Genomic DNA, 25,764 nt, shown 5'->3' with positions numbered 1-25,764 from the left:
ACCAGCCAGGGTACAGAGGTGTTATTTTTCTGCCGCCCTCCTAGAATGTTTTAACAGGTTTAAACACAGTTGATATAGCATTAGTATTGCCTGTTCATGCAGAGACATAGGTAAGACCTGTGAGGCCAATGTTTTAACCACTAGTCTATGTCAGGTAAACCTAAAACAGAGTTTAAAAGTATTGATTTTAATGACGGAAGAAACAAGCTTGTTTAAAATTATGAAATAATTGTGGCAATACACATATTTGGAAAAGTTGTCTTCATTTTCATTGACCAAACCCGAGCGTAGTTATTTCCAGGCGAATTCAGTTGACTAAAAGATTCCCAATTTCCAAAATGTAGCCATTTTTTTAGTTTGTTGCAAACGTGGCTTGTGCAAGCCAAGTGATGATTACGCTGCTGGACACTGAAACATGTTCACTGGATTTCCTGATAACACCTTGTTAGAGACTATCTCCACTCATCCAAACACAAATACAAACACAAGCATGCATCAAGTGGCATTGTTATGAGTCATTCACAAAGACCATAGATAAGACTTAGGCCAACACAATTTAGTGTTAAGACTTTCCTCAGAGAGCCGACAAATTAACAACCATAAGTGTGAAAGACGTTTGCGATGACTATCAAATTTGTGACTGCTAAGACTTTGTGGCTAACAAAAACAGCTGTTTCCATTTACTGCATTAGCTCAATGGAGCGTGACTTTGGCCATCAAATAGAAGTCTTCGTCAGCCGCTAATAGGCCTTCTGCAAGATTTCCCGACTGTGTGGGTGGGAGGTCAGCACCCTTTTGTCCCATTGTGCTACATGTATTACAGCTAATTATTACCAGTGAGGGTGATGTCACATCAGTGGGGAAACATTCCAGGTTTTTCTGTTCTTAGTCACTGGATTTCAAAGACCACATGGCTGTTTAATCTCAGAATCTTGTCACGCAAAACACCAGCAGTTCACAACCTTTTACCAACACACTGAATTCACAATCGGCGAGCAGAGAATCGTCAATATATCTGACCTTCTTCATTACATTGGCTGTGTGAAAAGAATCCCATAAAGTGACAAATTGAGTTGGCTACGTTTATTGATAGTCCAGATTTAAGACGCTAATGTCAGGTCAGCGGTCTCCAAACGAGTCCACAAATGGACACAGTGGGTGCAGGATTTCATTCCAACCAATCAAGATAAGACTTTTTCACAAATCTGGTACCTTACAAGTGTAACCAGTTGATTGCAGTCAATGGTTGCTTGTTTAGCAAGAACGTCATTGCTTAATCCAGGGGTGCACATTGAGGGCCCCTATTTGTTTTCCATATTTCCCTCCTCAATGACACTTGAATGAAAATATCAACTCATCATCATCATGCTGATTGTTTGATTCAGGTGTGTTGTCGGAGGGAGACATGAAAAGCAAACTGGACAAGAGCCCTCGAGAACTGAAGTTGAGCAACCCTGCGTTAAACTATCTGTGCTGGATCATACTCAACAAAAGCCAAGAACCGCATTGGCCTTTTAGGATTGGTCAGTAGACACCGGTGCTAAACTTAAAAGACATCATTACCACCTTGTAAATTGAACAAACAAAATTAACATTCTGCTTCAGACTGAAAGGAGCGAGATTGGTTTTTGGGTAAGTTAGTGCCTTCTGGTTCAGAATGGGGTATATGGGCAATAAAGATTCAGCAGAAATAGATCTTCCTTCTGCTTCTGGTAAATAGCAGAACCCTGTAGAGTGAGAGTGGGGCAAAGCACTTGTGAATTTAAATGTCTGCAATGTCTTTAGTTTGTATGCCACTGGCCACTTGCACATTATTGCGTCTCTTTGTGTGTCTTTTCTGTATTTCAGCGATTTAATGGATATTATAGAGACATAATTAGAGTGGAGCAGGTATGACAGATGGATTAGGATCATAATTAACTGAATGGAAAGTCCATTGCTCTGTCTTCTATGGACCTGCTTGGTCTTAAGAATGAGCAACTCGGGAGGTAAGCAATGCATGGGCCTGTGAAATTACTTTTTTTTTTGTACTTTGCTTTTTTTCCCCCTTACATAGCCACAAAACTTGCTGGCAGAGATGAATGAAAATATAGCCTAATTTATTTTATTGTTTCAGCCCAGATGGTGGGCAATGAAACGCAGGGGTTCTGCAACTAGCTGACCTTCATGTTGCTAATGTAACATTGCCCCTGCATTGATCTAACATTAACACCTCACCTCACACTACACATTAGACGCGTGACTCCAAACAGGGTGGCGGTTTGTATGCTTTCAAACAAATCAACTCGACATGCAATTACCTTCTTCTCTGGAGTTATTTTGTTCTTGTGGATTCCAGGGCCCCTTTTCATTTGAGTCTGGGAATTAAACAGGTTTCCAGGTTAATTAATTTGACAGACAGACCCATTGTGGCGACATCAGCCTAAAAGGAAAAGCGTATTGCTTGCTTCTTGTCCTGAAGGTTGACTTTTTATTGTTTCCTTGCTGGTTGTTCTGTTTGTAGCAGCTTTGCAATTGACTGGAAGAAGGCTGTGTTGAGCAGACATATTATTGAATGCTTGAAACAAAAGCCTTGGACTCTCATAGGAAAGTGTATTTTATCTAGTGGTGGAAGTATTGAGCTGTTGAACACCTGTGGCATATGGAAACCATCTTTTTTCCCCCCGTTTTCTTTTACTGACTATATTAGATTTGAGGAATGCACCGTCTCTCCTTCTGCCTGTTTCCTTGGTAATTCATTACACGATGAAACTGAAATAGAATTTGTTTGAGTGGGTGCATGTGGTGTGCACTCACAACACCGTGTCTTGGTAAGAGTGAAAAAAATAGAAAGAGAAGATCCAATCCAAGGTGTAATCTTGCTCTAAATCACAGAGTCTCCCCTGGGGGAAGGGCCCTCTTCCCGAGGTTAGTCAGTGAATTAAATCATGGTGAGGCACCCATTTTTCAAAAGTAACCTTTTCCTTGACAGTGGAAGTGCAAGTCAGGCTCTTATAGAGGAGAGTCCGAGCAGTGGAATTAGTCCTGTGTATGGCGACTCGGGGTTCTCTGGCTGTCACTCGTGGAGAAGCTTGCTGCTTTCCACTGGCCTGCCTGTCTCAGTGTGCTCGCATAAGAGGAGGCCATCTGCCTCCTTCGCCTCTCACGACTCTTCTTCCCACACTTTCTTCCTGTGTATGTCATGAAACCAGGCTCAGTGAGCACCCAAAACCCAAATTAGCATACTCTGTGTTAGCATACTTACATGATTTGCCTGTTGTAAGATATTCAGAAAGCTAATGGAGATAAATACACTGCATGACGGGATTAAGATTGAATTAGTCTCTATTCAACTTAATTAATTAGAAATGTGACCATCCAAGCTTGTAATGTCAATGGGACATGTGTGAGTTTCAATTAGTGCAACATTGCCATTCCTAATCTTTTAATTGAACAGAAAAGAATAGGACTAACTTTTTTTTTTTTAAATAGGTTCCTTGGTCATCTTTATTTTTCTTTTGACAAGCAAACTGATTAAGAAAGTTTACTTATCTTATAAAAGGTTTTCTGTGCGTATGTTTTACAATTGCAGCACAAAGGGTGGCAATTTAATTGTATTTTTCACAAAATAAATAGAAAAGGTTTAATAATTATTATGAATGTGTGGATATTTTTTTGTTCAAACGTGTTTTAAAGCTTTTGAGTGTTACTGAAGAATCACAGGAAAGGCACTTAGTGGGAATAAACATTCTAATAATAAAAAGCCAACGAACGGCTGACTATCATCCGATCAAATAGTCTGGTTCCCCCTTCAGTTTTTTCTTCCATTGTTAGTACAGTCTTCTCTCTGATCTTTGGCTCAAGACCTTTTGCTCTCGCCCCGGGACTTAGTTTTGGTAAGCCTGTGCCCTTATGATCTACATCTGTCTTTTGTTGGCCTAACTGCCCAGAGTTGGAGCTTATGAACCTCTTTTTCACCTCTTGTGGTTGGATTGTTTTGTCCGGATCTCCGCGTTTTGTCACACACAAATTGTTGTTTCCGTGTGGCTGCACTGGGATCAACACCATTCCATGTACACTAACAGAATGAACCATCACATCCAGATGGCGTTTTAATCCTTTCATGCACTGATAGTGATTTTTTTCGCCCCCCATAAATGTTTTTTATTCCATTCATATAGGACAAACTTGCAGTCTAGGGGCCAACTGAGGCCCACGGGACAATATTTTGTGACAGTGGAGTAGTGGCTAGCATGTCCGCTTCCGTGGTATTGAGTCAATGCCTGTCATTGAAAGTATTCTGAACCTGAATACATTGCAAACTGAAAATTACTCCATTCATTCTCAAAATAGGCAGATTGATTCTTAAAAAAAAATCTGAACAAATAGTCACAGGAAAAGAGCTGGCAAGCACAGAAAGACGCGTCTGTATTTGAAAGTAGTTCAAAGCAACATTATGTTTGCCCTGTTTTGCATGACTTGGTCGATACAGAAGAGTTGGCAGCAGTTGTATTTATTTATTTTTACAAATAAAGTAACTCAATTTTCAGACATCTACAAAAAAAAAAAACACTGAAACAACTTCATGGTAGCCCACTTAACAAGATATTAGGCAATTATGTAAGATGGCTCTAGAGCTTGTTACGACTAGCCTTCTTCAAGCTGTGGTATAAATGATCTATTTTAAAGTAACATATTTGAGCCTCTTGCATATCTTTGTTCATCTATCACATCCAGAGACAAACTGTATAATGAGAAGAATAACAATTCCTTGGATGAAAGAAGGTAAAGCTGCATACACTTGGCATTCATAACAGAATATGCACATCATATTTTCCTAATATCTCGGCTAATTTCACATTTACCGACTTTTTTAAGTAAATTATAATAATCACTCTAACATGTGGTCACATTTTCGTTTGAATGCATACATTAGGTTTATTTTTTGGCTTTGTAAATAATGTAAAATGCTGCTTCAGTAAATCCTACCTATAAAGGTATTGGATGTGCTGACTACTTTGAATAATACTCTTACTTTTTTAGAATGCAATATATCTGCCAAGAAATTCTCTGACTAATGCCCACACATGAAATTGCTGGGAAATCGGTCAGGTTTGTAAAAGCACCATCTGTGCAGTTTTTTTTTTGTAGGTGTGTGAAGGCATGATATTTGGTGAGTGCATCTTGTTCCTGCTGAAGGTGTGCTTAATTCTTTCACGTATTTGTGTGTTTGTGTGATTGAAGGATGAATCAGGGCTGTTTTGTGAAAAATGCGTTGCCTAGGAGACCAGTCTGGACCCACTCCAAACGCCCCCCACCCTTCCCTTTTTTAAAGGTATACACTAATGAATACAAAACTGTGAGGGGGTCTAAGCTGCGTGTCACCATCAAATGAACTTTCCGTGCTTTCGTGCTCTTGCTGGCAATCAAAAAGGGAGGACAAGTGGAGAGACATTCCACACCAAGATGAGCACGATCTCTGAGAAGCAATTATTTAGCTCATCGTCTTGTTTGCTTACTTCTTTAAAAAAAAACAAAAAAACAAATAATGAAGTGACAGGCTATACTCGCTTTATGAGATGCTCACAGGCACCCCCGGTGACGTCCAACGTGGGAGAAAAAAAAAAGGACGACGGGGGGGCTGTAAACTGTGCCTGCTTGCCTTCCTGGCTGTGACTCATTCGCGACGGGTTGCAGCGACAGAAGAAAGCTTTAATTAGCTGCATTTTTCTTTTCCCGACGAATCGGGCTCACACGTCTTTTTTCATTCTTCTTCTTCTTCTTCACACCATCCTCCTCCTCCTCCTCCTCCCTCCTCCTCTGTCTGGGCCAGGAGGAAGGAAATGATGCACCTCCGCGGAGTTGCTCCACAACAAGAATGTCACCGACTTCTGCCGGAGCTCAGCTTCACGTATTGACCACATTTGGATAAAGATAGAGGGAGATTTACGCGTAATTGAAGGTGGTCGGAGTCCCGTTTTCAATTGATTTTTGTTTCCAGAGAAAAGGATTCGCCATTCAACAAGCTGGCAGCGAGGAGGCGATGGGCGAAACGAGCCTCCTTCACGGACCGCGTCTCGCTTTCAGTCTAGCCCAGCTTGTTGAATCTCCTCCGCGGTGACGAGTGACGATGCATTCGCCTTGAGAAAACTTCGTCCATCGCTTCATTCTAACATCTCGATTAAGTATTTTTTTTAAATCTTATTCTTATTTTTGGAGTACAATTTGATTTCATCGAAGTTAAGCATGGCTCGTCCTTTCCTGTTGGCCGAACTGGGCTTGCTGTGGAGGTTGTTTTGCCTCATGCGGACTACGCTGGCTCAGGAGATCTACGCACCGCATTCGATCCGCACCGAGGGCCACTTGACCCTCGGTGGACTTTTCCCCGTCCACGCCAGAGGGCTGGACGGAGCGTCTTGTGGAGATCTGAAGAGGGAGAACGGCATCCAGCGGCTTGAAGCCATGATGTACGCTCTGGACCAAATCAACCAGGATGAGCAACTCTTGCCCAACATTACGCTTGGCGCACGGCTGTTGGACACTTGTTCGAGGGATACCTACGCGCTGGAACAGTCTCTAACTTTCGTCCAGGCTCTCATCACGAAGGACACCTCGGATGTGAGGTGCACCAACGGAGAGTCACCGGTCTTCGTCAAACCCGAAAAAGTGGTGGGAGTCATCGGAGCCTCGGCGAGTTCGGTATCCATCATGGTTGCCAACATCTTACGACTCTTCCAGGCAAGTAAACCTTGTTTCTTTGCCTCAAAACAACCTTTCGTCATCTTTACTGAGCCAGCGTACACATTTTGCATAAGGGAAAAATAAATGGGGGTACACTAGAGTACACGCTAGTTTCGAATCAGGGGCGTATCTAGACTACCTGGTGGCCCAGAGCTAAAGGGCAATACCCCCCCACCCCCCAAACAAACAAACAAACAAACAAAAATCAGAACAAAACAGAAAAACATTTAAAAAAAACAACCACATTCAAATAATACCTGATTGGATCAAGGAACACAAGGTGCAAGTAATTAAATTACATACATTTAAGATAAAATGTGTCAAATACTCTGACTATTCAACCAGCTAAAGTTCTCCTGAATCAATTGTTTCAGTGTTTGAGTTTTAGTATCATGTTTTATTGGCTTGGTCAACAGGCTCCAGTTCACCTGAGTGTAGTGACAAAGACTGAACACTAGAGGCAACATGTACAAATTAAATAGCCGATATTAATGGATAAATAATTGTATCTTGTGAAATCTCTTGGAAGAACATTATTGTTTGTCAATTGTTAAATAATTGTGAATTAAACGTCTGAAAATAATTGATAGTTGCCAAAATATTTTAGTATTGTTTGCGCTCTCTTTAATTGGGCCATTAAAGTAATTGAGATTTATATTGTGCCTTTTAAGGGACACTTAACAATAATTAATGGAATCAATCAAAATGTCTGATAGGTTTGATGAGTTAACTGCTCTCCAGTATAATCATAATAGAAAATTCTTGTAAGAATAAGTCGAGGTTTCTTGTGGTGTTCAAAAAATGTAGTGAAGAAAACACGGTGTTAAAGCTTTCAAAATAATATTACTCTCATATTAAAGTCTGAACGGCTATTCTAACTGATCAGCTATGGTGAGTTGAATATAAAAATTCATGATATATTTATTTAAGATGAAAATAGGAAACGGAACATGATTTTAAAGTCACAAATTAAAAAAACACAGTGTAGCATGTATTCACCTTTGGAACCAGTATCTGTCAGCCAGTGTCAGTGATGTACTCGAACTTTGTCACAATTTTTGTGACTTCACACATCCAATTAATTAAATGATGATGGTCATGTCAGAGTCTGAGACAGCAATGACCGCTGTCAAGTTTGTCAACATAACATAACAGGGCACACTCAGTTAGTTTCAGGCGTTTGACTGCATGCTGGTCACAGTTTGCCGCTATTTGTTTACATGCAGGTTGCATTGTGTTTCTGAACCAACAAGTCAACTCGACTTTCATCGCAGGATGCTACATATAACATATGTTTTTGGGCCATTGGTGATAAAGTTTAAACACCCAAGGTTTACAATATTATGAGTGTTGCTTGTTCAGTGTGGTTCTGAAAGAACGGCTCCTGATGGAGGCAGTCCCTACTCAAGGTTCTGATAAATGGCCCCTGACAGGCGGACCCCTCCTGAGCAGGGCAGAATCCTGAAGGGAATATCTATAGTGGCGATAGAGAAGAGACATACAGTAGATGCTTATTATAGAATAATGACGCTCAGCAGTGCACTGACCTCCACCAATGCCGAACAATGCTGTAGTTGGGAACAGCTCCAAAATCTACTCTCTGCTAGATAATGACTTTCTGCAGATGCCAAAATTCTCTAATTAAGATTCACACTTCTGCAGTGGGAAGAAGAAAAAAAAAGTTTTCAAAAATAAGTTGTCTTAGGTGATATTCCACTCCTTCACATTTTCATAGAAATCACAATGCTTGGAAATGTTCAAATGCTGCAAACAAAAATAGAAAACTGAAAAAGAACGTAACTGTCTATGAAAATATTTTTTAATACATTTGTGACTTTCACACCTAATGGAGTATTTTCACATTTTGCTATTGTTGTAGGTTACTGGCTATATGTCCGTTATTTTGGAAGATAAATGTGTTATCATGGACCTTATACCGGGAACACTGATATTTTTTGTGTGTGGTTGTTTTAACAAAGAAAGTCCACTATAGCTAACTAGAGACTTACCATCTATAAAACTACTAAAACATTGCATTAAAAATACACATTTTTAGATTAGTAGGTATTTTTTTCCTCTACTGCGTAGTTTGTGAGGTATTGTAAGAAAAAAGAATAAAACACGTCAACTACAAGGTAAAATTTCAAGGAGGCTGAATGGTAGCCACTTAATAATAAGGAATACCAAACCTTTCCATTCATTTTCGGTTCCGCTTGTCTTCTTTAGGGTTGAATAATCCCTGCTGAGTTAATTTCAGCTCTATGTTTAGGCAAAACGGATGAATGTTATTTCCTACACTGACAAACGAAACAAGGTGCCAGAGCAGAACGCTCGATATGTAGTTGATAATATGACAGATATTTAACAGATTTATGTATAAAGATGTTGAGGTGCTAATGAGCAAAACCAGCAACATGTGCAGTAGAAGTATTTGATCTTAGAAGCCGCTTTGAGAGTGTAACATTTTTGTGAAATGCTCACACATGAAATTTGTCATCAGGCTTACAACATATTTTATAATGATCAAAATGGGATTTTTGGAACACAATTTTATTGTAGAAAAAAAATAATAAAAAAAATATATATATATTTTAAATTATTCTATGAATATTATATACTCTCAACATAGATTTTTTTTCCTTCTATAGTTATATAAAGAGACAATAATACCAAAAGACAGAGAGGTTAAAACAAGTTTTGAATTATTGGTCAATATGTTTATATTAAATGTAAGCAAAAATACCTACAAATTAATTACTATTTTAATCTTTCGCAAAAAAAATAACCTCAAATTAATTCAGAAAATCAACCCTTTATGAACTTTGGATTTTAAGTTTCAAATAAGCGCATAGTGTAAACCTGCCAAAAAAGGTTTTGATAGATATTAGATAACTACATTTTAATATCCTGAATGATTACGGCTATATTCCTAATTAACAAGTAGCCTAATTGTAGAAGCAACATGGGCTGATACTCAAAACAACTGTGGTATGAAGTACTTTCGTAAACATATGCTTTTTTTATTCTATACATAAAATTTAGTTTTTAATGTGATAATTTTCGCATCATGGGCCATCATTATTAATCACTTCTACTCAAGTTCGCAGTAAATGTGCAACATTCGCTCTAAAATTCTACATCAACTATCTCATAATACAAGATTATTTCTTTCTGTGAATACACTCGTATCTTCAAACACTTATGTTATAATTACAATTACAGTATATCAGTTTGCGCCTCTCCCAAAACCATTTTTGACACACTTTACATTTTTAATAAGAAAAATAGCACTGTATTTTTGCACTTTGTTAAACATAAAGTAATAATATGTTAACATACCCAGTACCCAATACAAAATGTATGCATCCAGTTAGTATTGCCATCCTTCTGGTGGGAGTTGCATGGCCACCGTGGGGCAGTATTGTATGTACATGACCCACAAAACTACTGTCGATATCAATCGTTCTTCCGATGGTATTAACATGTGAAAAAGGGCTGGGCAATTTAAAGATCGAGATGGGATATCGAAAAAAAATAATTTGATCGATTTCAGCGATTAACCATGTCATATTTTCAATCGATCACGCCCATATGCAAACGAACTAGTGGAAGACTTTGAAAAGTTCAACAAAGAGTGCAATGTTTATAGGCTTCACCCAGTTAGTTACTTTTTAGTCGAATTAAGTAAACTGTGAGAATAAACACTCATCAGACTATTGCAAACAATGTGCACTAAATACAATGAATCTTCCAAGCGCTCGCTACAGGTTATTTTGCCGTGTGTTAAGTTCATTTGCGTTCACTGTCATCATACGATACAAAGGCCTGCTTGCAAGGCTAAGCAAAGAAAAAAAATCACTCAAAAGATTGTTTGCGTCTGAAAATATTGATTCACTTACATCTCAAGGCACCATTTTAATAGCTCAATCAACAGGAAACACATTTAGAATTGTGTTTCCTTTAAGGAGCATATTGATATACACCAGTGACAAAAATGAAAAGCTATTTTGTGGACAATCAACTGTAGCATAATTTTGGTAATGGCACTAGTACCGGACTTAATAAGATTAATGTTAGAAGTTATTTTTTTCCCTCTTTATTTATTTTGGAAATGTGGTATGTATCATTCATTCATTGATTCATCTTCCGTACCGCACATCCTTGTGGCGGCTGCTGGAGGCTTTCCCAGCTGATTTCAGGCAACTACGCCCTAGACGGGTTGCCAGTCAGCTGTAGGGTATACAGAGTGACCGACGACCATTCACACTCACAATCATACCAGTGCCAACGGCAATCGAAGACGCGCCTGCCCACAACGAAATCATCCGAGTGAACCCCTACACTATCAGGCAGTTTCAGGAGTGCGGTAAAAAAGGGTAAAATGTAGAGTCACGGTCTTGCAGAAACTAGAATTGGTTGCTTTATGTTACATTTTTATGGGTGCTCTAAAGTCTGCCATTTTATTTATCTGCAGTGTGAGATGTTGGTATTTTGAGGTAATATTTTCGACATTTTGTACCAACATCATTGCAACGTTTTGGGTTCAGTCATGTTGAATCCATCAAACATGAGTGATTATTAGTGGTGCTTTGGCTTTTCCCTTTGTAGGAAATCAACAATAGAACTGCTGCAGGAATAGCTGCAAGCAGCTATCAGCCTGAGCTCTTCATGTACTTCACTTTCAGTCAGTCGATTTGCAAAATTCATATCTGAAATACATTTAGGGGTTGCTAAGTCATTGTGCCTTTCTGTTTGATGCATCACTACTTCATGTAATTGCTCATGATTACAAGAGACTCTTGTACTGAAAGGCTGCTGATGTTTAAATGAAGAATTTTGAACTGCACTGTCTTGATTTACAGGTTATATATCTGACTTCTTTTTATCCACTTGTGAGTAGAGGTGCAAATGTTTCATATTTTTTCGCTTAAAAATGTTGGCACCCTCACTGACTTTATCTTTTTGCTAGTCAATGAACCAAATTTGCACCAGTGATTTCAAAGAGAGTTAGCGTTTGTTTGTGTGAGCATATCTCTTATGCCTGTTGGCTGGGAGTGCACTACTGCAGTGGAATGAGAACCGCAGCAGGGCTTCGGTACAGCAGATTAATTATTTAAAACACATCTCCATATAACAAAATATCTAATGGCTTGAAATATCACACGGATGCCTTTGCAAATGCACACACGTTCCACTGCTCCCATCGACAGAGTGGCAGTTACCGCTGATAATTTGTGGTTGTTGCTTACTCATTCTGTTCAATTAGAAACAGGATGACGGCTTGACTACAAATAGCTGTTTAGCTGAAAATTGACATCATAGTGCTTAATATGCTTTTAGTCTTTTTGAGCGGTCAACTTAACAACAGTCATTCATACTCGGGGTTTTGTGGCTCCATTGGCCTGACAATTAGACAAAGGATTTCCACTCCAAAAGACAACCTGTCTTGGTTACTACCATCCATTCACTCAAAGAAAATACATTTTTTAAAAGTTTATAAAACCCTCAAGTTGTACTTTGATGCATCCATGAAACATTAACACATGGCTTGAAAGGAAAGAGACATACATGGTTTTAATTTATTCCCTATTACTTTCTCTTTGCTCTCATAGGATTTGTTCATGTTCGTGTCATGTCATGTTTTGTGTCTTGGAGTGTTCTCAAATGCAAAACAGTCAAATTTCAAATGAACTTCAGCCAAAGCTTTGAAGAGCACGTGATGAAACGGAGTGCTCATAGGCTTCCTTTATTAATATGCTTATTTGAAGTAGTGTATGTAAACATGGATCAAATGAAGTAAAAAGTAGAATTCATTGTTTTTAACTCTTTGAACATTTATTTCATTGGTAGATTTTAAGATGCCAGCAAGTAACAAGACACATAAGCGAGTGGTTGAAGTTTAAGCATACAAATACACACCTTCCGCATAATGGGAGGTTGGCATCAGCGAGATATGTTCATGAATATGTAAACACTGTGCATCTGGCCAGCCTAATGATTGCAAAAGCCAATTATTATAGCCAAATAATGCAGAATAAGTATTAATGTGACTCAAATCATCCCACTGGCCGAGACACTGCTGGGATGAGGGTGGTTAGCGAGGTCACTCGCGACTGTCCATTTTACTGTGCAGACCCCCCCGGCCAAATTCATGTAATCTCTCCTGTAGGTCTTCTCATACTTCCTTATATCAAGTGCACATCAACATTAGCACTGAGCAAACCATTTTTTCCTGACAGTCTGAGGACGTGTAACACAAATAAACACGGCGATGTATGCAGGGTATGAGTCATTTTGGGATTTATTATTGTCGTCAAATGCTAACAAACTTCAAATGAACATTTAATGCAAATTCCCGGCTTAAACATTTGGAGCATACAGATGATGACGACTCCCCGAGCTGCCCTCTTTGCCTACTTGCAGCCTTTGTCGCAATGAATATGATGAGGTCACAGACTCTCGCTAAGATAAATGAATCATAAAAGACAGAAAATGATGATTGCAGATTTTATGGCGTGTCTCTAAACATCGTGGATGTATATTCAGAACATGAGTAACTGCTGAACTCTTAGATCCTGGTAGAATTGACATAAGTGATAGATTGTGCGGAAGACCCAAGAACGTTGATCAATAGTGTTGCTATGGTGAAGCCGATTTTCTGTGAAGATGTTTTTATTTCACCATCTCCCACGCTGCGTTCAAAATGAGCACAACCAACCACAGGAATGGAGGGTGAAAAAAATCAATCACATATAAAAAAATCACTTTAATTTTATATATGTACAAACCACTTGACATCAAACACTCTTGAAGAATATGCTCTGAAAGCACTCTAGTGGCAAGGACTAGGTGACTTTGTCCATGTGTCAGTCTTAATTTCACTAGGATCCATCTAGGGAAGATCAGAGTGATGTTTGCTGTCCTCTTGCATCTCTTTTTGAGACTATACAAGTAAAACTTTTTTATTTAATGCAGGTGAACTCTTTCTTGTCTTCCTGTCTGGGGAAGCAGCCACTTCAGACCTGCTGTCTAAATGAGGCATTGGCGTCCTTTGCTCACATGGCCCTGACAGGCTCCAGTTGGCTTTTTATCTCTCCTTTCTCACAGAATCATCACTGTGATTGATGAAGGTGACTGAAACCTCATAGCCTGATCTATACAAAGGACAGAAGAAAAGACATCCAATGAAAATATGAAAAAGATTATAAAAGATGTCTGTTTACCTCGAAGAAAAAGGTTTCAAATGTCTGCTTTTACAAACACAGTCAGTTGAATTTGTGCATGTAGGAGTTGTATTAGTAAGAGGGAAAAAAGCGAATGTTAATTCTACCGTGAAAGTCATGGTTGGAATTTTAAGTATTCAATACACAAACTCTGAGGACATTGTGTTAGCTTTTCATTCAAGCCAGCGAGTGTTGTGTTTGTCAAAACCTAACTTCAAGACAAAATTGATTCTTGTCATTCAGTCACTCATTTTACGAACCGCTTATTCTCACTAGGGAAGCGAGAGTTGCTGGAGCCTATCCCAGCTTACTAGGGGCACCAGGCGGGGAACTCCCTGAATTGTCCTTTTGCTTTTTCCACCTGGAAACCTCGACACATCTATGCTCCAACATTGGCAGCTCCAATTTATTCCTGGCCTGGACATGACTGGCTAATTGCAGGACACAAGGAGGTGGACAACCATTGACCCTGAAACTCATACCTAAGGGCAATTTAGAGTGTTTTTTGCAGCCTTGCATGTTTTTGGGATGTGGGAAGAAATTAGTTTACTTGGAGAAAATCCACGCAATACATGCAAGCTCCAGGACCGAACTGGCATCAAGCCCACGACCCCAGAACTGTGAGACCAACGTGCTAACCACTTACTCACTGGACTGTAATTGTGGAAGGGCAATGTGGACATATTTAGGTATCTTATATTTGAGGATAGACGTTCACATTTTGTGAAAACCTTGCTACTTGTCTCATTATCTCTGAAATATTTACGCCTGAGGCTAACTACTAGTTTGTGACTTGAATTAACTACCTTTTGATCACAGGCATCTGTGTCTGACATCTAAACATGTGAGAAGCGATGATTTGACCTGGAGCCAAAGTTGTCATTATGAATGGCATACTTGACATGTTGATTAGTCAACTCAATTAGTCGGTTCAGATGCTACTGTGCTACTTAAAAGTAGCCATATACGTGCTTAAGGATCTCATATCTGTAAAACTAAGTGCCACTTTGTTCTCAGTCTTTGCACATTTTCATTTTTTCACCCATGTGTAATGCATTTATAAATAATTCAAATTACAAGGGGTCCTAAAACTCTGTAAATTCAAATACCCGCAGAGCTTTTTTATTATGCTTAAAAGAATGGAAAGACAACATAGCAGCTCATGGATTTTTAAAGGATTCACACCAGTGGTTTTGACTGATGTATTTTCTCTTTCTATCACTTGCTAATTACCATCTATTCGCAGTGAGGCACACAAACAGTGAATTATGGACAAGGATACGAGTCAAAGGCACCCCCTCATCTAATTTGAGGCATTTCTTTAAACTGCATCTCGTCAAGACAACCCATCAAGTCACGCGGGAGACAAACAGTCAGTGTAAATCACTGTGTTTGACTGTTTAGGGGATTCATTCATATAATTATCTTACAAAACATTTACCTGTCATGTATTATGGTGTGTCTATTTATCTGCTGGTTATATTTAAAGCTCTTCCCTCTCAAGTATATAGTGATTTTATGGGATTTTACACTGAATGGCATTTACTTGGATAGTATTTTATAATACGATGCAATACTTATACAAACGTAAAATAAAAATATGGTGCAGGCCGCTGTTCATCACACTCTCTCAGCCGTTACGGGTAGTTAATTTCTAAATTGTGTATTTAATATTTTTTCTAAACCACAACGCTTAATTGAAATGAAGACTGATTTCTTGCAATATAATGCACAGAACAATAAAATTTGTACCTAGCTGTAAATTATAACTCAAATTTCTGATGCCAAATAAAGTCAATAGTCTGGCGAAGAATTCATTTATTCATCTTCATCCTCATAAGGGTTTGCTGAAGTCTGTCCCAGCTGACTACACCCTAGACTAGTCGCCAGTCAGTCGTGGGGCACACAGAGAGACAGACGACCACTCACGCTCATAATCACACCACCATCCAGTGGGAATCGAACCCAGACTGCCTGCCCCAAAGTCAGATGGAAGAGCCACTGCACCATCAGGTAGCTTGGCAACTGATTATATCTGAAATATTAAAAAATCATGTCACACATGTAGAAGAACCATTGTATTTGAATAGAACATAATCAAAGAAAAAGTCAAGGCTGCTTTGCTGCAGTTCTACCCAGAAATGTGCTCCTACAGGTTTTAAAAGAGTAATGAGGAGTAGGCTCAGCATTAGTGGTCTGGACTGACACTTGCAGATATATTTCCATGCTGTGCAATGCCCTGTCCTCTTTTAACTACCGTAATTACCCATCCAAGAGTTCCTCAGGAGATGCTTCCTCAGCATGTCGAGGCAAAGTCATAGTTGTTATTGGCATGGTGGAGAGTGAACTTGAAAGTTTGAAAGTTTTTCCACCAATGACGTATCCCTACACTTTTTTTTTGTTTGCTGCAAAGCGGACATGCAAAGTTAACGTGATCCCTAATACGATTGACAGTAATTGTGACTTTTTTGCCCAGAGTGACTGAATTATCAATATGTATGGCCATCTGTTTTTTTTTTAGAGTATTATACAACACGAATTTAAGTACACCTACATTAAATGTTAACTGAACTGATAAGGGAAGTTAATCTATCACGCGCCATTCCAATGATTATTGAAGACTATGCTCAGAATTTTTGTATCTACAATCCTTTTGCCTCGTAGTACATGTTCAAAAGAATTGCTGGAACGGTTATGGTGGTGAGAGATGCTACAAAAGTCTCATGTAAACCGAGACACAGGCAGCCCATGCTTGGGAGTTTAGCTTTGCAGGAGCACCCTACTTTTAAAGCTTTATGGCACAATCAAATGGTATAAAATAAAATAACCATAAACAGAAACTAATTAAACTAAGCAAAAATTGCCCGCATATACTTGCAATTTAGTGTATTTTGGCTATGAATGCTCAAGTTCATTTGTGATCTTTGGAAGAGCTCTGCCTTTTTCGTTCTTGCCATTGAATCAGATGGAGACTTATGGCCCAGACCACAGCTGACAAGGTGAAACTCATTCACAGACTGTGGCAAAAAGCAGATGGGACAGAATGTAGTGTGGGCATGGCTACAAAAATAAACTGCTGCCACTGTTTGTAACACAGCCAACAGGCTCACTGTAGCATTCCATAAAGGCAGAATTACACCCTTTTTATCGAGCCCCTTATCGCCTTGTCCTTGCAATCTCTCTCCGAGACAAAGAATTGAGCCCCTTTACTCTTTCTTGAGCTCTTTAAGCATACATCTATACAAACAAGGATGCAAACAATCGATACTTACTTAAGGGTAGGTCAATCCCACCTGCTCTGTCAAATTGCCTGGACTCTAGTGCTACCGGTTTGCAGGTCGGAGTTCAATTAGACTAAACTGAAGTGAACAAGGCTAGAATCAATCCATGTCAAGAAGAGAATGTGTCTCACTCTATCCAAAGCGATGCACAGCACATTCCCACTGATGCATCGGACCTGAGATGCAAGCAAATGCATGGACCTTGAGATATTAGGGTGGACAGAAAAGCAAGAGGTGCTGTGAGGCTGAGCCCAGAGGGAGGAGAGAGATAGCTCATCTTTTCATTTGGTAACCGGCATAGATTTCACGTCGACGCATGGAGGGAGAAGAAATGAGTGTAAGATTTCAGAAAAGTCATTATTTTTGCCCTGAATTGGGGATGTTTACAAAATGAGTGTGTGAGTGCCAAACCTTTTCAGTAGTACAAGCCAGGAGAATGTTTTAAATAGTTGGAGGAAAAATTGGATTCAGACGGCTGTAATTAAACCACAAGATGAAAAAGCCTGGGAGCCTGCTCATGTTCACTGATGCAAGGCTACACCATCACAGCTACACACACACATACATACATATATACATACATGTTGCTTTGTGAGTAACTGATGCAATATTAATCAAATAAATAAAATATCCAGCGCAGGCAAGACACATTGTCATTGCCACTGACATGAAGTCATGAGGTCAGTAAACGGCTTCTTGGAGAAAAAGCACAAACGGCTGAAATTGAGGTCTTGGGATTCTTACCTTTATTATTCAATATTGGTTCGCTATGCGAATAGATGTTTGTCAATGTTTCTTACAAACATTATTCTTTAGTTATGTTCCAACTCCCAGCTAAGCACCAAGGCGCAAAATTTAATGAGTTGCCACTAACACATGAATATTGGGGGTGGGAGGGGGGTTTGCTAGGAACCAGTCTGTGTTATTACTCCCATTTTTCTCTCCATTGCACTCGAGGGAGGGGCAAAAGGAGCTACTTAAAAGCTTAGCTTGTGTCCCACGAGGTCATGACGGTGTTTCTATAAAACATATTGTTGCAATGAATGAAAAATATGACCAAAAGGGCACTGTTAGATTGTGTAGGAAGTTTCCAGTAGTTTAGCAGAAGAGGAGAGGAAACCCCATTACACCCGATCCTCTTATAGGGATAAAGGAGTGAGGAGGTCTTTCACTCAAAAAATGGCCCCCATTGCTTTAGCCTGAAATGATTCACTGTGGGGTGAACAGCATTATCGCAGAGCTCATTGTAGTCCCCTTAATCCGGGATGTGCGAATCACTAAGAACAGAGAGCAACTACGTCAAGGAATTCTAGTATGCTTGACCAAAAGAATCTGGAAATGTACCGGATGAAGAAAAAGAAGGACGTTTTGAATTTGATCACTTTTCAAAGATTCAAGGCTATCATTTCACAGAACCAACAGCTCTTGAAAACTCACTAAATGGACTAAATGAATTTGTTAAATGAAGTCTTTTAGTGCCGCCTGTGAAAGTGTGCTTTTTAGAAAACAGGGATGCACCAGGGCTGCTCTTAGATCTGGATTCTGTTCTTGGCTTTGTTCTCTCTTTTATCTCTTGCTCACTCCTCTCCTCCGGCCAGCACTTGAAATCACACAGCACCATGGAAATTATAATGCACTTAAGACTAATCCCTTGGATCTACCTGTCAGGGAGAATTCCCTCGCAATGCATGAAAGATGGTGCATTTTAAGAGGGCAGAAGTAAGACAGGGCTGCACAAGCGGCAACTCTTTGAGGCTCTATCTAGGCACATTATAGTATCTTTAGCAAAAAAGCCTCTTAGCATGCAAACACATCCATATTTTACTGCTACACTGGGCCAAATAAGTATTTAGTCAACCACCAATTGTGCAAGTTCTCATACTTGAAAAGATTAGAGAGGCCTGTAATAGTCAACATGGGTAAACCTCAGCCAAGAGAGACAAAGTGTGGAAAAAAGACCCTAAAAAATCACATTGTTTGATTTTTAAAGAATTTATTTGCAAATTATGGTGGATTTGCCCCAATGTATATAGATATTTAAACATTACAGTATTTGCATCGTTTCAGTTCTAGTATTCGATGGTCCCATGCTACGGAAGTTCATGTTATATGGTGCTAAAAAATAATAAGGGGGAACTCAATGAGTAATGGAATCAATTAGTCAAACTCAACAATTCCCAGCCATATGTATTGAATTGGATACCTGGTCCCGCTCATACATCAATACAATCAAATCATCTTACCCCATTAGTTAAATGAATGGCATTAATCAGAATTAGATGAATTAAACAGAATCTAGACCATGTGTTAATGCTTAAATTCAAGCCATTATACTGTTCTATTTTCAACGTCCTGCCCACAGTTTACTGGGATAGTCTCCAGCACAGCAGTGATGACAAGTGGCACGGAACCTGAATGAATGAATAATTTATATTTATAAATATACAGTAGTTAGACAGCGTGTATACAATGCAGTAACAAAAAGATACATATTTGATTAGCATCTTATAAAGGATGCTGTGTAAGTTGGTGTGCAAACAATGGCTCTTACTTTGGGTAAGATAGGCTGATGCGGATAAAAAAAAAATCGACTATGGAAAACCCTTATGTTCAATAATGTTACAGTAATCCCTCGATTATTGCGGTTAATCTAGACCAGTCATGGCCGCTCTAAATGAAAAAACGCGAAGTTGAGTCACCACTATTTAAATTATTATTATATATTTTTTTTACTTTAGTGCCGAGTCGTAGTTGCAAGCGGAGGACAGGGGAGTGGATTCCGCATGTGAGTTTCAGTGTGGATTATCATGTTTTTATGAATTTATAATAAAAAAATTAAATTAAAAAATTTCCCCCCGAAAAAAATTAGTGATATAGTGAAGCAGCAAAAGCCGCGATACTCGAGGGATTACTGAACATGCATCATGTTACAACAAAACAAATGTGCATGAAAGTGCAATAGGTTATTTAAAAGTGACATGAAGTTCTCTGGTCACATGGCTGTCTCTCCGCTACTGCAACTCAGCTTTAGTAAGAGTGAATGCTCCTGTGAAAGCATTAAATGTAGATGGGCATGTCAGTTAAGGGTAGCGAGAAATAGAAAAAGCCTCACCGCCCGCTAGAAAAAGTTGCGTGTGAACAGAGAGAAGAGACTCTATTGTATTCCATCATGTCTCAAATGAAATCTCCCTGGTGCTGTGTTGACTAGTTTCATTAAAAAAAAAAAATTAAGCAAAATGTATTTTTATCACACTGGTTACTTAATATAATTTGAAGAATCAGACCATGGTTAATGGCATGACATCAACTGTTATGGTTGATGAATGTTTAGGCATATTATACAGTAGGCCAAACTTACCTTGACAAAAAAAATATTATACGGACAGAAAGAGTCAAAATGTGTTACCAGACAAATAAACAACCTTAAACAATGTAAATCATTCTAATTCAATATGACATTGTTTGGGTTTGGTTTGCTTTGCTTTGTAAACTATCTTCTGGTGTTGGCTATTCCAGTGTGGCCTGAGGGTACATCAGAATGTTTTCCATCAGCAAATTCTAATATGGGAGAATTTCATTTGCGAGCACAGTGCGGACCTTTTATTGGAGAATAAATTAGAATGGACCTTGGGCAGTTATTCCAAAGTATGTGTTGATTTTGTATGTAAACATTCATGAACGACTGTGGCGTTTCATTGGCCTTAATTTCATTTGCTTCACATCTCTCTGGAGACGTGATTTGGCGGGTGTGCCTATTGCTTGCTCTCTTTCTCACGCTCATGATTGGCTGTATGCTGATGTAATGATGAAATGCTTTTGGTGTGATGTTGTCTATTCTTTTTGAGAATGTATCAGCCAGAGCATCAGCATATGTGAAATTAGATGAGAGATCGATGTTTACAGAGGCAAATCCTGATTTTGGAAAAGACCCCAATCACCATTGACAGCATTCAAAATAGGAAAGCTCTTTTGTTGGTTAAACTACAATTGAATACAGGACAGGGGGCATTGATGACAAATTGTAGTGCTTTTTAACTGCCTAATCTGCTTTGGTGCACTCAGTGTTACTCAGACTGTGGCTAAAAGGATCAATAAGCATATAATGTCTCAAAAGGTTCATCAAAGAACTGTCATGCAGTTGTACCCAGAAGGTTAAACAGCCAATCAAATGTCATATTTCCAGTAAATCCCCACAGATTAAAAAGGACATTTCACAGTGATGTTTTGAGTCATTTGATTTTAGAGGTTTTCGAGCCTTCATTTGATCGATTTTCTTATTTTGTAGTAAACAGCGATTTGAATCACTATGTATTCATATAATGGGGTGTGTGAATTGCGGTGGGAAGAAGGGTGTGTCCATCAAGCATTGGCTCCCACTTTGATGTTTCAATCAAATGTTGAAAAACAATTAGAAATATTTGAAGTATCAGAATTCAGATGAAGACTGAAAATACTGACCCATATCCTTTTTTTATTCATACTACAAAGACAACAGGTTAGAAGACGTTAAATGGCATTTAATATTCACCTCAATGGGAGGAGTGTCACAAAACAAATTAAACTACTATCGCCAAGATGCCACATTTCATTTTCTTCACTTGTCCATTGCCAGTCGTTTCCAAACTGTAATGCTAGATTCATTATTTTTGACATGTGACACATTAAATTCCTTATCTAGCCTTTTTTTGGTTAATTTTCACTGTGCATTGTAACTTTAAATATAGTCATATGATGGCGATTGACACTGTCAAGTGATAACAAGGTTCCCTTTAAATTGTACAATTTTTCTTTGGTTCCTGGTAAGTAAAAACAATAGCTGGATAAACGGGTAAAGCTGGGATAAACCCTTCTTTCCCATTAGAGACCAAAAGGTCAATTTAGAATGTTAACGCAGTAGAATGTGATTGAAGCTACATTCAAAACCATGGAGGATGAGGGCGGAGGTAAGGTATGATGCAGTGAATACTCAGGTTTGAAGATATCCCGGGGGAGCCCGAAAAAGTGCAGATGCAATGTCATATTATGTGTCAAAACACATTGATGGTGGTGTGTATTTCCAAGGGGTTGGAATGTCACACATAGATTGCACTAGCAATTTCCCGGTTATTGTGCACAGTTGGACACAACACCTTTTTATTTGGTGAACCAAGCTGTACTGTGGCTAAAATTGACAAAGTGTGCCAATGTTAGCTACAGAAATAAATAAATAAATAAATAAATAAATAAATGGACATCACAACCTCAAGTGGATGGGGACAGCTAAAAGCTGCATTTCATATCTTTTCATTTTATGGTTTCATTATTGCTACTGAAGAATAAGAATAGTCAGCATCAGCACTGACTTGAGATAAGGATCGGCTACATCGACATTTTATTCATACTTTATGCTCTCACTAGTTAAGATTCACATGGTTTTATAATTTTAGATAAAAATCTGCTGAATATTATTCATTTTTATTTGGATGCATATGCTCTGTTTCTATATGCAGATTTATTTTTAGTGCTTTTATTTTCATAACCGTCGCAGGCAAATGGGAAAGGGTCGAACCAAGTGCGAGGGGGCAGGTAAGTACTAGGCAGACGTGGGGATAAATTGGTTATTTACATAATCCCACGCAAAAATAAAATTAAGAAAAAAATGAGCCACCTGATGCTGTAAGGAAACACACGCCTGATTTCAGTTTGGACTAATTTCCTGCTGGTGGCGCTATGATTGGGAGTGCGAATGGTCATCTGTCTCTCTGTGTACGATATTGCTGACGGTGATCAGTTTGGGGTGTAGTCTGCTGGGATAGGTCTGGCGCGGACTGATCAAAAATACAAAAGTTCAAACCGAAATCCAGTGTAATCAACTAAACTCACTACGTCAAACAATGCACAAACTAGGACTGAATTAAAATCGGGTGAACAGGTTGGTAACACAATAGGCAGGCAGCAACAGATGTCTTGAAGTGATAATCACAGGGACGAGATACTGATGCTTGAGCCAGACTACAAGGTTTTGAAGAGAGCCAGCCTAATCAAGCTGCGGATGTTTGGGGTACGTGCCCGGGCACAACATTCTCAACAAGTCCACAAAATCGATCGCAGACTCACTGTTAGAACAATGGATAAGACATGCGTTTATTCATTTATTCCTGTGGGGCAAGACCAGCTTCTTCAACAATATGAAAGACCAAAAGCCAGTAGTATTCAATAAAAGGCAAACACAAGGGCTGCTAAAACAAAAAAAGGAAAGGAAAAGGGAAAGATCCTGGCATATAACAGCGGATGGGCGGTCCAGTGGCGCGAGTGTTTAGCACATCGGCCTCACAGCTCTGAGGTTCTGGAGAAATCCAGGTCACATCCCACCTGTGTGGAGTTTGTATGATCTCCTCGGGGCTGCCTGGGTTTCCTCCAGTCACTTCGGTTTCCTCCATCCCAAAAACGTGCATCTAAATGATCACTAGAATAACTTCAGACTGTCATTGTGTGCTATAATCTGATGAGAGATAAAATCAGTTTAAAGAGCTTTTGAGTTTAGGAATAGCTGAGGTCTCAATAAAGGGATTTCTTTAAATTTAATCTGGAATCACATTTGGTGGAATTTTAAAGTTTCTTTTCTCCATAAACTATATAACAGAAGAAAAATAAGTTGCATAGCGCTTTGCATGTTCATGTACTGGCAAATTTTCATTTCAAGGTAAGTGTCCACCCTTAACACAGACATCAGATGCAACTTAGCCAGAGTCACCTCAACTACCTTGAGGTTGCTGTGGCAAACATTAATTTCGGCCAGGAGCCGCACCCGGTTCGAGGGCCACATGTTCTGCTATAGAGAAGCACTATGCCATCAAATTAAACCTGTTCTCCAGAAGGCTAATTGCACAGTCTAATTCGCCATGGATACTTGTCCAGGTTCATTTTGGCCTGCTTTTGAACATCCAATTTCAATCATAAATTATCTGCCATGACCAACATTTACTCACTTGATCCCTTATCCTGGTCTTGTGCAATGCTAACCTGGCCCCTTCTGGTTTCATCTGGTTAATTGTCTCTGTTGACATATGGTGTACCTCTCTGTCTGTCCTTCTGAGAGGAAGAGATGAAAAATAATTGTGCTGGGAAAACACATTGCACATTAATCTCATCATCACATTAGCCAAGACACTCTGATGAATCATGATCTTTGGTAGCAAAAGATTGCATTTACACAGAACAGCTTTACATAGTGTCCAAGTCTTCTTATTCAGCATTGCCTTTCTACAGTAGCTTCTCCTGTCAGGCAAGAAGACAATATCCCTTTGTTCTGTTTCCACGGAGGAGCCCGATGTGTTGCCGAGGAAACTGAGAGGTCAGGTGCCTCAATGATGCACGACAGCAGAGCGAAGAGCCCACAGGTGGTTGGGTCATGAAGGGATACAGGATCACTCATCAGAGTGAGCCATAGGGTTTCAGGAGAAACACACTGAGACTCTAATGAGCTTTACTTAACGGGATTTCATTTTTTTTCAATCTTTGGACCAGGTGTCATCATTCACACTAACATAATACTATATTATCTTTTCTTAATGTCTAAACTCAATGTAGCAGCAGGAATATTGTACCCTTTTTCTACTATTAAAGCTCCATACAAGACTGCTTGAGTGAGCAATTCATCAAACGATTGCTCTGGCAATGTCTACCGGCACTAACATCTAGTGTAGGTACAATACAGCCACGGCTCACATAGATTTATTGCACAATGGATTATTTGCAGGTAGGACTACATTTCAGAGCTATTCATTCATCATCTGTACCACTTATCCTCACGAGGATTGTCATGGAGTGGAAGTGTATCACAGTCCACCATGGAAAGGATGGCAAAATTTACATTGTCGAGAGGATTACAAAAGTGCCAGTGAGACTCCTAATGGATTTCTAGTCTATCACCTTAATTGCTCGGCCACGACAACGACTTAATAATTATGAAGCGATAATTGCTAGCCAATGATTGATTGCTGGGATGCTTGTGTAAGATTTAAAAACAAAGGAACTAAAAAATCCCACCCTCCTTTTTCTTCTAAAGATTTAAAAAACATAAAAACACAAGATTCCGCTAGATTTTCTATTATCTACTGAGCTAAACATTTTCTCCACGAAGCTCAGTTTCTCAGAATTGCAGTCGGAAGAAATGAGAAACATTTAATTCTTCTTTTGTGCGGTGGACTACTGAAAATCATTGTGAAGCACTGCTTTATATCATCTAGCCTTACATATAAAATATATAATTGTCGTGGATGCTAATGTTACCTGCTTCTTGTCACACAAACTTAACTGTAACAGTTCAGTGTTTAGTTTTCACATTGTTTAAAAGATTATTACTATTTGTTTTCCCCAAACACTATCTGTATCTGACACCTGAAGCAAGTGAAATGATTGACAAATTGTTTTCTTCAATGACAGTATCAGCTTCGGGCGTGACACTTGACAAGTATTCTTTTCAGCTCTTTTTATCTTTACAAGCTTATTCATTGTGTACAATTTCTCAAAAAAAAATCCCATGCATAGGGGTGTAGCAA

The 25,764-nt window shown here is 39.1% G+C and overlaps 1 protein-coding gene across 6 annotated transcripts in view; it reads left to right on the top strand.

Moving 5' to 3' along the window:
• LOC144195960 (metabotropic glutamate receptor 7-like) overlaps nt 1–25,764 on the top strand; it is a 99,679-nt gene that overhangs the window by 14,510 nt on the left and 59,405 nt on the right. Inside the window, exons 2-3 of one of the 6 annotated variants that reach the window (XM_077715911.1) lie at nt 5,813–5,890; nt 5,981–6,717. The exons of 1 other annotated variant lie outside the window; for it this stretch is intronic. In XM_077715911.1, the coding sequence (XP_077572037.1) occupies nt 6,226–6,717 (492 nt within the window). In that variant the 5' untranslated portion in view covers nt 5,813–5,890; nt 5,981–6,225. Of the gene's footprint in view, nt 1–5,394; nt 6,718–25,764 lie in introns of those variants that run through there. 4 more of the 6 variants (XM_077715902.1, XM_077715893.1, XM_077715883.1 and 1 more) reach the window with 4 other exon arrangements.

Source organism: Stigmatopora nigra, chromosome 1 (genome assembly GCF_051989575.1).
Source record: "Stigmatopora nigra isolate UIUO_SnigA chromosome 1, RoL_Snig_1.1, whole genome shotgun sequence".
NCBI lineage: Eukaryota > Metazoa > Chordata > Actinopteri > Syngnathiformes > Syngnathidae > Stigmatopora > Stigmatopora nigra.
Note: the sequence above shows the minus strand (reverse complement) of the source record. Positions and strands in the feature narration are given on the sequence as shown.